At 38.8% G+C, this 15,757-nt stretch overlaps 1 protein-coding gene across 1 annotated transcript in view; it reads left to right on the forward strand.

The window, feature by feature from the left end:
- The first annotated feature begins 248 nt into the window (after positions 1–248).
- The window catches only part of CLCA2 (chloride channel accessory 2), a 38,315-nt gene continuing 22,806 nt past the window's right edge, over positions 249–15,757 (forward strand). Inside the window, exons 1-7 of the mRNA XM_067726778.1 lie at positions 249–973; positions 1,843–1,980; positions 5,295–5,445; positions 8,129–8,237; positions 9,245–9,404; positions 11,854–12,081; positions 15,474–15,704. Coding sequence (XP_067582879.1) covers positions 788–973; positions 1,843–1,980; positions 5,295–5,445; positions 8,129–8,237; positions 9,245–9,404; positions 11,854–12,081; positions 15,474–15,704 — 1,203 coding nt within the window. The 5' untranslated portion in view covers positions 249–787. The remainder of the gene's footprint in view (positions 974–1,842; positions 1,981–5,294; positions 5,446–8,128; positions 8,238–9,244; positions 9,405–11,853; positions 12,082–15,473; positions 15,705–15,757) is intronic.

Raw genomic sequence — 15,757 nt, forward strand, 5'->3', positions numbered from 1 at the left:
GGCCCTGCACCACCAGGGAAGCCTGGAAGTGGAAGATTGATGGAGGCATAGCCTTGCTCTCAGGAGAGAGGTGCTGAAAGAGAAATTCATCCTTTTCCTTGATCAAGAGAGAAAAGGCAGCAAGGACAGAAGGAAAGGCCTCTGTGGTCTGCACAGACATCCAAGTTCCTGGCACTTGGCCCTCTCTGGGGGATATCTGATACCTTCCCCCCACCAGCCATCAGCTGAGAGCTCTCCCAGACTACCTAATGCAAGGCCCCAGGGACAGGGCTGCAGGATGGATTTCCAAATCTTCAAAATAAGCAGACAAAGGAATCTTACATCAAACAAAAAATGACGAGTGCAGTAGGGAAGGAATTGCTCTGAATGATGGAGGAGGTTGTCAAGGATTTCTAGATTTCTGTACTTCTACTGCAAGTGGATGGAAAAACCCAGATTCTCTGATTTTCAGCCCAGCCAGCCAGGCTTCCCTCTTTTAAGCTCCTTTTGTCTTATTTCCATTTGAGAAGACATAAAATGAGTAAGGGGTGGAAGATTTCTTGCCAAACCATGATTCAGGAGGAAGCTCAGCCACAGAACATGCAAGTGTGGCATCGCCCAGAGAAAAAAGACTTGTAGAGACAGGTCTCCGAAAGATCCACCCCAGATTTTGCAAAGAAGGCACCTCCTTCATCACAAGCTCTAAGCCCTTCCAAGTTCAGGAAGAAACTACCTGCTCCGCCATTGACAACTTAGCACAATGTGCCCAGCAGGACCAGTGTGAGTAAAGCAGACGGTTTTCTGCAACATGACGCACGGGGACAGTGCAGGTCCTGTTTGCAGCCTGAAGTTTGTGACTCTGCTGGTGGTCCTAGGTCCGGAACTCCTATTTCTGGGAGCCGGAGTGCAGCTTCAAGAAAATGGGTATAATGGATTACTTGTTGCAATCAATCCTCAGGTATCCGAGGATCAGAAACTCATCCCAAACATTAAGGTGAGTGGCAAGTATGAAGTCAAAACCATTATCCTATTCGAGCAGACCTGTAGCCTTCTTTAAGGAGTTGCCTGGTTTGTATTTGAGCAGTAAGGAAAGTGATGTTTCTCAAAAATAGTAACAAAAATTACAATTAACAGCCAAGCCAGTTTGTTCACCTAATTCTGTGTAGTCTCAGCTCACAGACAGTTGATCTAGCCCTCTTTTATTTGTTGTTGCTGGTTACTACTAATTTTAGCTTTTGTGTTTAACTACATGGCTGTTTTTGGGGTAGCAACTTAAAAAATAATCCATTGTGGCAACAAAGACCAGATGTTTGACTGATGAATAAGCATGATTGTGTCTATTAAAATTATGTTGTTGGATTCCATCCTGAGGATGGGAATTCTCAGACAGAAAGAGTGAGAGTCTGAATGGAGTGCCAAAGAGCAAAATTCTTTCTTTTCACCTGAATGTTCTGTAAAGCAGTTGACTATTTTCACCTTGATATGGTAAGGCAGGCCCATAGCTCCATTACTTGAGTCTCCCTTTGGTATTGCTTTAGTGAAATCAATACTGTCATAAGGTGTGGTCTTGGAAAGGTGTGCCGTGAAAAGGATTTGTTTGGTAAAAGCTTAGAAGTCTTTCACAAAATTTGGAAAATTATATAGGCAAACCCAGACGCATAATTAGTGTCCTAAAATCTCTTCCAGATAACCATTTGAAGTTTATTTATTTTGCTCCTAGGTTTTCCCAAAAATCTAATACTGTCTCTAAAAGAAATGGGCTCCTTCATTATTGTTATTACTGCTTGTTTTAGTATAACCAGAAAACTAAAACATTAAGAAGTTACAAGTGATAAAATAAGCTTTTCTTTTATTTGGTTACAGGAAATGATAACTGAAGCTTCTTATTACCTATTCAATGCTACCAAGAGAAGAGTGTTTTTCAGAAATATAAAGATTTTAATACCTGCCACATGGAAAGCTAATAATTACAGCAAAGTAAAACAAGAATCATATGAAAAGGTAATTCAAGATTTCATTAAATGTGCTTAACTCAAGCAAAAAATATAATGTGTTCAAACTTTAAAAGTGAGAACTTAGACAAAAACAAATTAATATTAATACACAAACAATATTATTGAAAAGATTGTTATGTGCAAAATGTATGGAAATGTAATAAATGAGTGAAAATTATGGAGTAAAAAATAAGCAAAATGCCATTGCCCAAGCGACCTCTCAGAAATCTCTTTACTATGTAATTTACAGAGTCCTTTCTGAAATTTTTGGTTAAGGACCAAGAACTAGTTTTATTCTACTGAGTATGAGCTGTAAAGGGAATAATTTCAATTATGACTATCCTCATTTCCCACCCTGTCAGAGAGAGTAAACATACATGTACAGACAGAAACCTAAGCCACCCACGCATATAAAAATATGACTTTCTTGTCCTGCAAGAGTGCAAATTAGCAGAATTTCATATTAGCCCAAGTCCAGCACAATGTTTTTGAGGAGTATGTTGATAAGAAGCAAGGCAGAAAGCAGGGAAGAGAGGCATGGCTACCTTTTTTTTTCCAACCAAAAAAAGAACCTTCAAAGGACTCTCATAAGCTGTAGATTATAATTAAGCATTCATGATAATGTCTGGCACATACTGGTATGCATGCTATAAATAAATGTTAAATACATTTGGCAAATGACTGTTTGAAATTACTGTGATCAAGAGTCCTAGCAGCTACCAGAAAGGGCAGGAGCAGAGGCATTGAGAATATAGCTCAGGGCTTCAGCAATGGAGTGGGTTCAAGATCTGTAATTACAGCTCGGATAGAAGGGCTGAGACTGTGGTAGTTTCCCCTTTTCCTTATTTGTGTCACTTGGTATGAATTTTCCTAACATTGTTTTAATTCTTAGATCTCCTTTGAAGTTATTGAATGATATAGCAATCTCAAAGGCACCCCAGTGTCCTGAAGAAGTTAAAGGGGTCCTTAAAACTATCTGATTTATGACCAGGTGAAAGCATTTGATGATTGGGCTTGGAGATAGGAGTGATAGACGAACTGGGATAAACTGGGAACAGAGCTATTGTTTATTAAACTTCAACTAAATGCTAGGCATTCTGTATATATTGCTTAATTCTCAGACACCTAAAATTAGTTGCTGTTATCTCAAATTAGGAAACTGAGGCTCAAATATGGTAAGGATTTTATCCCAAGTCAAACAGCTGGTAAATTAAAGAGCAATTTGAATTCATGCCTGTTTGATTCCAAAACCTATGCTCTTAGCTCTAAGCTATACTGTCTCTAGCCACCTTACATAGTTGTCATTAATCAATCTGGCCTTTAGTGGGACAAAAAGTCTTGGAGATAACCAACACCAAACCCAGGTGCTACTCCTCATCCTAATGAAGAAGAGAGAAATAAATAACTAAAGCAAAAATGACTGAACAGGGCTTCCCTGGTGGCGCAGTGCTTGAGAGTCCGCCTGCCGATGCAGGGGACACGGGTTTGTGCCCCGGTCCGGGAAGATCCCACATGTCGCAGAGCGGCTGGGCCCATGAGCCATGGCCGCTGAGCCTGCACATCTGGAGCCTGTGCTCCGCAACGGGAGAGGCCACAACAGTGAGAGGCCCGCGTACCGCAAAAACAAAACAAAAACAAATGACTGAACAGAAAGATTAAAGGAAAGAGTCACTGAAGGCTGTTCATATATCTGCTAGATACCAACTCTTTTAACCTCATAATGTCAATCAAGCAAACACTTAGCAAATGATCATTACATACAGGAACCATGCTAGGCATGGCAGAGGACACAAGGAAAAGCAAGATAGTTCCTCTCCTTGTGACTCTACAGTCTAATGTAGGTGGGACGCAGGGGAGGGGGGGAGGGGTAGGATAAAAGTACATAAAAGCTGTATTACTATGGTCTGTAAGATAGTATATAACCCCAAACAGCCTGAGTATTCTACCCCATACAGTGTACTCTTTCCTTTTTGTTTCAGGACAACTTTCCAGACATAGAAATGAGGTTTTGTCCAAGTGAAGACTATTCAAGGGCATGATGCCTGTAGCCCTTTTCACAGGTGTTGCCTTGCAAAGTCCTTGGCTTGAATTCTTATCTTTCTAAAAAAAAATGCTAATTATTATAAAAATAATTCATGCTTGTTGCAAAAAGACAATGTAGAAATATGGACAATAAAAAGAAAATATTACCTTCCACTATTCCTCAGCGGTGTGTACACCCCCCCCCACACACACCAGTACACATGTAGTACATATAGTGATCGTTATATATATATTTATAAGATCATATTAGATCTATTGTTCCATAATCAACTTAAAAAAAAAATTAACAACATACTTAACTTCTAAGGGCAAGTCTTGAGACAACATATTATCTTTATTCCGCAAAATAAAAGGAACAATGTTGTATATAAAACTGTGTTCTCTAGATGGTTATTTGAATAGATATTTACTTTAGCTTCTGACTTAAAATATTGTGTTTTATAAATAGTAATTGAAATGGTAAGGGTACAGTATGAAATATAACTTCAATAGAATAATTGTTTTGCTGATCTGATTGGTTATGGGAATAAAAGGACAAGGCTTAAAAGAAACATATCCGGGCTTCCCTGGTGGCGCAGTGGTTGAGAGTCCGCCTGCCAATGCGGGAGACGCGGGTTCGTGCCCTGGTCCGGGAGGATCCCACGTGCCGCAGAGCGGCTGGGACCGTGAGCCATGGCCGCTGGGCCTGCGCGTCCGGAGCCTGTGCTCCGCAACGGGAGAGGCCGCAACAGTGAGAGGCCCGCGTACCACAAAAAAAAAAAAAAAAAAGAAAGAAAAAAAAAAAAGAAACATATCCTATTGTCTTGCACTGATGAAAGAACCCACAGAAAGTTGTTCACAAAAGGCTATAACATGTTACAGTACAGCTCTGAATGATGTGTAAATGCTCTTAAAATTTCTTCAAACTTTTAAATTACTTTTTGTCGTGATTTATAATGTCAGAATTTTACAGTGTTGACTTTTGAGAAAATTTTAATCTGGAAAATGGGAAGGTCAAATGAAAGTAATGAAGCTCCATGGAAATTTGATAAGCTTTTAAAATATATACGCTTTTGAAAGTGACATAGTTTTGTTGATATTTAGTTGTGAATGCATTTTAAACTCCATCTAAAGGCATTTATTTTTTCAATCTCTTTTAAAATTGGGATACAATCCATATAGAAAAATGGACACATATCTTAAATGTACACTTCAAAGTGTTTTAACAAATGTAGATATTTATGTCACCAACCTTACAGTCACGATGTAGAGTATTACAAGGCATTTCTTTTAATTTAGGCAAATGTCATAGTGACTGACTGGTATGGGGCACATGGAGATGATCCATATACCTTGCAATACAGAGGGTGTGGAAAAGAGGGAAAATACATTCATTTCACACTTGACTTTCTACTAAATGATGACTTAAGAGCTGTCTATGGATCACGAGGTAAGTTTGACCAATCAAGAAATAGACAATGGACAGCACTATTTACAGTATTCTGTGCTTAATGCTAAAAGGGACTCAAAGAACCTGAAACCTGCCAAGGACTTACTATTGGGATGAGGAGATAGGCCACGTGCCCATGAAAAGATGAGGGACAAAGTGAGCCAGAAAGGGTTAAGCGCCAGATTAGTGGCCCAGACAGGGCATGCTATAAGAATTCAGTGACGAGGGAGAGCATTTTGAGCTAAAGGTGGTCAGAAAAGGCCTCACAAAGAAGAGGATCTTAAGGTTGAATATAATTTTGATAAATGGAAAAAAGGGAGAGAGAGTGGGAAAAGTATGAATAAAACCGTGGCAGCAGAAGAATCCAGGGCATATTTGAGAGATGGGCACAGTAGACCCCACTGATGGTGCAGAAAAACTATGGGAAGTGAATAGTGGGAGAAAATGCTGAAATGCACATGGGGTAGGTGATGGAGAGCCTCAAATGCCCAAATTAGCAAGTCACAACTTAAGGTTTGTAAACATAGGAGTGAAACCATCCAAGCAGGGTTTTCAGAAGCTAAATCTGGCTGTGAGGATAATCTGACTCCCTCAGATCAATGAGGGAGAAACTGGATATCAGGAGAATAACTAGAAGTCCAGGTATGAGGCCCTGAGACTTGAGTAAGATCGAAGGCAGTGAGATGGGAAGGACAAGAAAGAGAGTAACAAGAACAAGAGAATTTTCTACGTGCCAAGTGCTGTGCTATTTGCTTTTCAAATGTTATCTTATTTAATCCTAACAACTCTAAGTAATGAGAGATATTCCAGAGGGGAAAAAGTATGAAACAGAGGTCAGAACTTCTTCAGAGTGAAAGGCAAGGAGTGTGTGTGTGGGCAGCATTAAGTAACACACCAGGTTTTGGGCAGAAATAGAAGGGACCAGTTTAAAGGGGAAATCCACAAGTCTGGATTTAGGCAAGTGATTGTGAGGAAAGTGGACTATGCTGGTGGAAAGACCCAGCCTATGGCGGAAAAAGGATGACTAGAGTTTCACAGTGAAGCCAGCGTCATAGGTTTGGAGATTGGCATTTAGTGGATGAGATCTGAGAAAGAAACTGTGGTGAGAAAAATGAGTAGGTCAAGGGCTAACTATCCAATTCTTAATTTTTTGTTTTTGATTTTAACGTACAGCAGTGCCTTTCAAATGATGTTTTCACTTTTACCCCCATTTAAATCTAAATAGATTTTATTATCCTCTGAATAACTAGCAGGAAGTGGAGCCACACACTCTATAAAACACACTTTATAAAACACACTTTATAAAACACTTTATAAAACTTTATAAAAATGGCTTTTTTTCCTGGTAACTCTGAGGTGCTGATAATCTCTGCACAAATATATGACTTCACCAGCACTTCTAAATTCCATGAGTAGGCAGAAACTTTTCCTTAGCACTTTCAGCTTAGACTGTTCCCCTCCCTTCCTATGTTCCAAGATCCAAAAAATGCATAATATGCCACAGCCTGAGTCAACTCAGCAAACATTTCCTGGGTTCCCAGATCTTAAAAGAATTCAGAAAGAAAAGTGTACTTGGGGAGGGGAGTTAATCTGGAAAATTTCTATTGGGGAGAAGTCAGTTTTTAGCTGAACATTGAAGAAAATACAAGATTTAGAAAGGTAGAGATAAACTTATAAAGGATTTGATGCTGACAATGAGGATTTTCATGAGCTAAGATTTGAAGATAAACATGGAGAATCAGGAATAAAATGAAAGAGAAAGGACCACCCAAGCTGGTGAGGAGGTTCTATGATCCTTTTTGCTCCTTCTTCCCTCCCTGGCCCCAGGGTTTCAATCATTGCTGTAGACAGGAGAATTATCTATAGTAAAAAAGAGTGGCAGGCATGCCTGGATAACACAAACTGAAGAATAGGAAAGATTTATTTGCTGGTTTGATGTCTTAGTCGATTTGGGTTACTATAACAAAATAGCATACACTGGGAGGCTTATACACAACAGAACTTTCTCACAGTTCTGGGGACTGGAAGTCCAAGATCAAGGCACCAGCCAAATTGGTTTCTGTGAAGGCCCACTTCCTGGTTCATAGACAGCCATCTTCTCACTGTGTCCTCACATGACAGAAAGAAGGAAACTCTCTGGGGTCTTTTTATAAGGGCACTCATTCCATTTATGAAGGCCCCACCCTCATGATCTAATAATCACTCCCAAAGGCCTCACCTCCTAACACCTTCACATTGTGGGTCAGGATTTCAACATATGAATTCTGGGGGGACATACACATTCAGTCCATTGAATTGAACATTCAGTCCATATGCTTCTTTTCCTTTCCCAGAATCCTGAACTTATAGGCATGTATAAAGCTAAATAGAAAACCTTAGGCAGCTTCCTTAGGGAAATGAGAGAATGTGAGACTCCTCACTAATTTCAAACAGATATGCAACAGGTAAATCACTGGTTTGCACTTCCAGGACTAAACATATTTTCACACTGCCTCTTTTACGATGGTGGGGGTAAAGCAGAAGGGGATGGGAACGGGGTGGGGAAGAGGAAAGTGGAAGCAAGAATTGCACGTCAACCCTTCAGAATGAGTATATATAGTCAGGTGATGTTACGTATTCACTGATTAGCAAGGTATATTGCTGAAATTTTAGGAACTCAAAACAAAAACTCTCTCTTCCACAGGCAGAGTGTTTGTTCACGAATGGGCTCATCTCCGTTGGGGTGTGTTTGATGAATATAACAATGAGAAACCTTTCTACGTAAATGGGCAAAATCAAATTAAAGTAACAAGGTTAGTGTTTTTTTGCATGTTTAAAATTCACTGTTTATTTGTTTTTACGCTAAAATAGAGTTTATAATGGCTGCAAAACTTAACTGACAATTTTCAGTTTTATTGGATTTTTTAAAAAATTGGTAAGTATTTGTGTGGTCAAATGCCAAAACAATATAAAAAGTTATACTCTTATATAGCATACTCCCACCACTCTCTTCACCCTGTTCCCTTTCATCCCCTCTAGATCACCATTTTTATTAGTTTCTCATTTATTTTTTCTGTGTTTCTTCAGGAAAATTCAAATAAATATGAATATATATTTTTCCTCACTCTTCTTTCTTTTAATTGCATAATGTTCCATTGTATGGAACCATAATACCATAATTTTTCAACCAGTCCCTTATTATTGAACAAATGAGTTGTTCACCATATTTTGTTATTACTACAACTCATAATGCTATAAATAAGTTATTTCCATTATATGCAGGCAGATCCGTATATCTATTGAATAGCTTCCAAGAATTACCAGGTCATAGGGTAATTTTAGCTGTAATTTTGGTAGATATTGACTGATTCTTCTCCCAAAATTTAGATGGTTTTTTATCCCATTGACAGCATTTGAGACTGCTTATATAGGAAGGAATCCTTTTAAATATCATCATTAGATGTTCATTCTCTTCTTCCTCTGATGTCCAATGGCAATGAACTCAAAGGAGCCCTGATTCAGGATACTACCACTCATGACCTTCCTCAGGCCTCCAAAAGTTCATGTTGATTTCTCGGTGACTTTTGCTTTGACCCTGTTTAGCTGGTAAAGCCCTTGGCAATACAGAACCTCTCATCAAAATCAAATGTTTTAAAATCAAGTGGAGTGCATTTGTAAATTAATGACCTTTCTTAATAGTTTTTAAAATGTCTTCTGTGTATCTAGCAATCTATGATCCTAGAAACAAATTATTTTATGAGCCAATAAGAAAGAAACATAAGCATTTCTAAAACAGACCCAATGTCTCTTCCTATTTCAGGTGTTCATCTGACATCACAGGCATTTTCTTGTGTGAAAGAGGCCCTTGCCCCCAAGAAAACTGTATTATTAGCAAGATTCTCCAAGAAGGATGCATGTTTATATACAATAGCACCCAAAATGCAACTGCATCGATAATGTTCATGCAAAGTTTATCTTCTGTAAGTATGGCCTTAGAATAACAAACTCTTACAAGATTCCATCTTTTCCCAAGATAGACTGATATGTTTTAAGTATTTAAACAAAAAGACAATTAAGATTCACTACATTTGGGACTTCCCTGGTGGTCCAGTGGTAAAGAATCCACCTTCCAATGCAGGAGAGGAGGGTTCAATCCCTGGTCAGGGAACTAAAATCCCACATACCGAGGGGCAACTAAGCCCGTGTGCCACAACTACTGAAGCCCACACTCCTAGAGCCCGTGCTCCACAACAAGAGAAGCCACTGCAATAAGCCTGCGTGCCACAACTACTGAGCCCACGTGCCTCAACTAGAGAGCCCATGTGCTCTGGAGCCCATGCACCATAACTAGAGAGAGAAAACCTGCATGCCAAACTACAGAAAGAGAAGCCTGTGCGCCGCAATGAAAGATCCCGTGTGCCACAACTAAGACCCAATGTAGTCAAAAAAAAAAAAAAAAGAAAAGAAAAGAAAAAAGATTCACTACATTTTAGAGCTTGGGGAACCTTAGAGTTCATCTAGTTTTTACTTTACAGATTTAAAAAAAAAAACTCAGTGCCCCCCCTCGACAGTCCAAGCTGATCAGTAAAAATTGTTTCCTTTAGAAAAGTGATTATGTGCTCTCCAGGGAAGGTGATTTAACAAGGGGAAACCTGGAGTCTTCAAAATAAATTGCTCATATGGTGGTGCATCTATATCCTTTCACAGGAAAGTGTACTGGGTTAATGACAGGGATGTAACGTATGATTATATTTCTTCATTTAAGGTAGCAAACCACTCTTATTTTAATGGAATTCCCTAATTCTCTTTCCCTTGTTTTGCATATTCTAGAACTTAAAAAGAAAAGTCAGGTGTTACCAAGGGAAGTCAACTAATCCTTAGCTTCGCAGGTTCAGAAACTCAATCTTGTCAGTATTCCACGCTAACTGACAAGAGACTTGTGTAGGAATCCAGAACACATTTTTAAAATTATTTAAAAAGAGTACTCTGTCATGGAGATCTGACACTCGCATTCTCTAGCCAGTTCATTTTCTCTCTGACAGAAGCAGCACGGAACAGCCAAATTCTACCCAGAGGCCTGTTTTGAGAGTGTGGAATCAGAAAGGAGGGAGTTAGGAGACGCAGAGATTTAGTCACATCAGCCTTCATAACCTGATACATTTTTCCAACTTCATCACATCTGTGGGTCACGTCCTCTCCATTGAGCTGGGAACACTGTGGGCAGTGTCTCTGTGAAGTTTTCTGTTTCTATGACTAACCCAATGTTCCTTGGATTGACACATTCTTTTTTTAGATAATTTTTTTTTCTTCAGTCTGGTTTTAGTCAAGGCTAAGAGTCATCTGTAACTTTAAGGTGCTTTTTCATATTTCTTGTCCAATTCATTATGGTTTTAATTTAATTTACAGCTTTAATATCTGAAGCCAAGCTAATTCCATGTTATTTCATCCACATTGTTTGTGGCTAGGTACTATCTTTCTGGTCATTTGAAACGCCTACTCATTAATATCCAGTCAGAAAACTTTTACCATCTCCTAACCATAGTCATGAAATATAAAGAAAAGAGTTAAAAACAAACATACAGACAAAAACAACAAAACAGGTTCTATCATATCTCCCCATCCTACTAAGTAACTCATGTTCTTATGCAATTACTAACTTTTTGAAGCTTCAGCTTCCTTTTCTAAGAAATTAGAGTTGGGGCTAGAGAATCTGTAAGATTTCTTTTACCTCTAAGCTTCCATAGCTCTGTTAGCAGGAAGCATCTACTGTTTGTAGGAATATAGCCACTGGGAAGTAGATAACACATTACTTTGCAATGCAAATCATGCCTTTAAAAGAGGTGCTGCCAAGGTTTAGTATTATTGTATGAATTATGGCTATATCTACAAATGGGGAAAGAGATCAGGAAGTAGATTTAAGTTGGTTTTCTCCTTATCCTAGTCTTACAGAGGTCAATATTTGAACTAGCTCAATATAGGTTTATTGATCAATAGATAAAGGTGCAGTGGTTATTAAATATCATTCCAAGGAATAGGCTGATCAAGATAAGATAACATCTCCTGGGGTGTTTTCTTTAACACACTATTATGCTAAGGAAGTTGAGAGTTTGTTTTATTTTTTTAAAGCCTAAGATATTTATACACGGTCTACTCTCTGTTACCTAAGCGCAAGAAAACTTTAACAGAGGTTGACCTCAGTACCACATGCGTGCCAGAGTTTCAAGCAAAGGGTGCCAAGGTTTATCTGTAAATTCAATGGCATTCTTGAAGTAAAGAAGGACATAGCCGTAGCACTTCTGATTTCTCATGTTTCAGCTCGCCTTTCCTCTTACCTTTAGTTGCTTGAGAATGAGAAGTATGTCTAGTGTGAGAAGAGTACTTTTATTTTCTGATTATTTTCTGAGTAGTTTTATTTTATTCTTTTTCAAGGTGGTTGAATTCTGTAATGCAAGTACCCACAACCAAGAGGCTCCAAACCTGCAGAACCAAATGTGCAGCCTCAGAAGTACGTGGGATGTAATCACAGACTCTGACGACTTTAATAACAGTTTTCCCATGAAAGGGACTGAGCTTCCACCTCCTCCCACATTCTCTCTCATACAGGCTGGCGACAAAGTGGTCTGTTTAGTGCTGGATGTGTCCAGCAAGATGGCAAAGGTAACATTTGAACCAAAATAGTTGTAAACCATCACTTTTTTCTATCAGTTTTTAATTCTCTTTCTTTTCAGAGGGTAAGGGAAGGGAAGGGTGAGGCCAAACGTTTGGAATAGTCATGGGCATCATCTCTTCTTGGGTATGAGAGAAACAAATTCAGAATGTGGCCCACATATTGAGATAACACAGATAAATGAAATCCACAGGTAATTCCCAGCCCTCATTATTGCTACTAATTGCAACCTTTTCCAACCAAAACCCTTTCCAAAACTCTGACATGTAGCGGAAGGCTCCTTTCTGACCACATTCCACTCACTGGTAAACAACCATGGCCGAGGCAATAGACTGAGTTTGCAGTGAGTGTGCATATCCATTATGTGTGTATTTTCCATATCACTGTGTACAGAGAAACATATCTCACTCATCTGGCAATCTGGCAGCCTTCTAGAAACCCATTCTCCAAAGCTCCAGAATTCTTAGACAGTAATTAGAGGTTTAGTCTCTGGAATCAGGCAGATGTGCTTTAAGTCCTGGCTCCTTCATTTACTGTCTGTGTAATCAAGAGCAAATAACCTCTCTGAAGCTCAGTTTTCTCATCTGTAAAACAGAGATAACAATACCTATTTCATTGTTGTGACAGAGACAGTTCATACTGGCTCACAGGAGTCAATTGTTAAATTTTCAAGAAATTTGCAAGCCAGTCGTAAATATAGCCATTATTAAAAAATAAACTATGTAGAGTTATAATTAAATAAAATATATTGAAATAAGCATAATAAATGCTCAAAACTCATTACTTCCTAATTATTTTTCTACTATTCTTACTATTATCTATGCCCAGAGTCAGTAACTACCTGCTTTTGCATAGCCTGCAAATTAAGAATGGGTTTAGAAAAAAATCAAGAGAATAATAAAATTTCAGGACACATGAAAATTATATGAAATTCAAATTTTAGCATCCATAAGTAAAATTTTATTGGGAGACAGCAATGCTCATTTGTTTACATATTATCTATGGCTGCTTCAGTACTAAAATAGCAGAGTTAAGTAGTTGCAAAAGACAATATATGTCCCACCAAGCCTAAAATATTTACTATCGGATCCTTTACAGAAAATGTCTGCTGATCCCAGATCTAGGCTCCTGAGGTTATTTCTGGTCTATCATCTCTATGACTCCGCTCCTACATATCTCTTGCCAACTTTGCACTCAGCGATGTCAGGTTGACAGCTTAAATCAGCCACAGTGAGAATATTTACCCCATAGAAATTGCAACAAATCCAGGGTTCTCCCTCTTTCTCTTTTTACCAGAAAGCCAGTTTTTAAACTTTTACCAGCGCACCACTAACTACTTCATAGTGTTGTTGAAAGGGAAAATGAGATACTGAATATGAAGTTTTTGGTTTATAAGTGACAACTGTTATTTTATTATAGTACTTGTCCTAAGGGAGAGTTTATCCTCTTGTATTCTCTGGATCAGTAGTCCTGGAAAATTTGCCTTTTTTGGCTTGTCTCTAAAATATGAGGAATACCACTAATACATTCAGCATCTAGATAATTTTGTGATCTTGCCTACCTGCAGTTGACTAGGGTATGACCTTCAAATATGATCTCACAGTAATTAATATTGACTATCTGCCTCTGTTGAGCAAGAACAGATAGAGTGAAAGGGAAAGATAGTTGTACTTGAAAGAAGACCTGAGAGAAGTAGAAGAGAAATAAGCCTAAAGTAGCAAGCTCATGGCAAAGAAAACTTCTCTCCCTTTTCCTGTCAATAGTGTCACTGAACCATCACGACCATCCATTCATTTATCAGGTGCCTATACTGTGCTGGCTTGGGGGATACAGAGATGACAGAATAGAGTCTGCTTTGAAATGCTCCCAATCTGATGAGGGAGACAACACACACGTGTGAATAAACACAATACAATGTGACAAGGCTCCACAGAGGTGTGAATTGCTGTGGAGGCACTGGCAGCATCTGGGTTATAGGAGAGTGACTGAGGAAGACTTCACTGAGAGGATGATCTTGGAGTTGAGTCTTGAAGCATAAGTAGATATTTGCCAGTTGGATGAGGTGAGGGGAGGCATGCCAGTGAAGAGAATAGTGTATGCAGGTGGCTGAGAGGCAAAATTAGTAGAATTTTTTTCAGGGGAAGTACATCAATTGGTATGGATATAACTAACAGTGGCTTGGCCTAGAAAAATGACAGATAAGATGAAAACGAATGATGAAATGAATGATGGTATGAATTTGAGAGAAATTTAAGACGTATTGATATGACCTGTTCAAGGATATGGAGGCTGGTAACACAGGAGTAATAAAAGAGAGTTCCAGGTTTCTGGCTTCACTAGTTAGGAGTAGAGGTCATGACCATGTTGTTAGCAATACTTAGTATTTACTAAGTACTTACTATGTACCCATTTTGCAGATGAGAAAACTGAAGCTAAAAGAGATAAGTAATTTCTCTATGGTCACATTACTAGTAAAAGTTGAAGGCAGGATTCAAAGTCCTTGTTTTATCCACTCTACCAATGTACCTCTCAATATTGTAAGAGAAACAATATTTGGGAAGGGGGGCAATGAATTCAAAGTGTATAGAGTTTGAGATACCTGTGAGAGGTTAAATTGGTGGTGTTTCCTAAGCAGTGTGAAATGCAGGTCCAGATGTTAAGGGAGATGTCTAGGTTGGAGATAGAGACCACAATCATCACTGAACAGGTGGTCATTGAAGCTCAGCTTCTTGCTCCCACAGCCTTCAAAACAAGTGACCCTAATGAACTCATCACTAGTATCACCTGCCCAAATGTGGTCACTAACATTACTTTATATTTATTCAAGGTGTAACTATTGTCATATACATATCTCAGTTGATCCTCACAGTAATTCTATTTTAGCAAGTAAGAAAGATTATTATTACCCTCACTTTACAGATGGAATGCCCAGCCTAAGATAAACATGATAACAGAGAGTAGTGCCAGGATAGATGCCTGACTGCTGTTCCTCTCTACCATAAGATCTTTGCAATGTTTCCTCTTACCCAGGATGAATTTTAAAAGAAGCAATTACAAACCAAGTCTCTATTGGTTCTACAGATCTTTGAATCAGGTAGGAGAGAAATAGTGGATGTATGTGTTCTTATGGAATGGTAAATCATGAACAGCTTCTTAGGGGCAGAGTTCCAAACCAACCCCCACCCTGCCGAAAAGCATTCATTTTTGAGCCTGCATTTAATCAAACAATATTCTAGCATAGTGTCAATCTTTACAACTCAAAAAATCAGAGTCTGACATCTCTAAAGAATTAGCAGAGATATTTGCTAATTGAGTTACTTAGTTATACTTTTGTCTACCAACCAAATGTTGTTACCTTTCTTTTTTCCTTTCTGCAACATAGGCTGACAGATTCCTTCAACTGCAACAAGCAGCAGAATTTTACTTGATGCAGATTGTTGAAATTCATACCTTTGTGGGCATTGCTACTTTTAATAGCAAAGGGACAATCAGAGCCCAGCTGCACCAAATTAACAATGATGATGACCGAAAGCTGCTGGTTTCCTATCTGCCTACCACTGTGTCAGCTGAAGCAGAAACCAGCATCTGCTCAGGGCTGAAGAAGGGATTTGAGGTACAGTAGAGCACCCCAAGCCTCACCATCACTTTCCTTTCCCATCACTTTCC

The sequence above is a fragment of the Pseudorca crassidens genome, chromosome 2 (assembly GCF_039906515.1).
Source record: "Pseudorca crassidens isolate mPseCra1 chromosome 2, mPseCra1.hap1, whole genome shotgun sequence".
NCBI lineage: Eukaryota > Metazoa > Chordata > Mammalia > Artiodactyla > Delphinidae > Pseudorca > Pseudorca crassidens.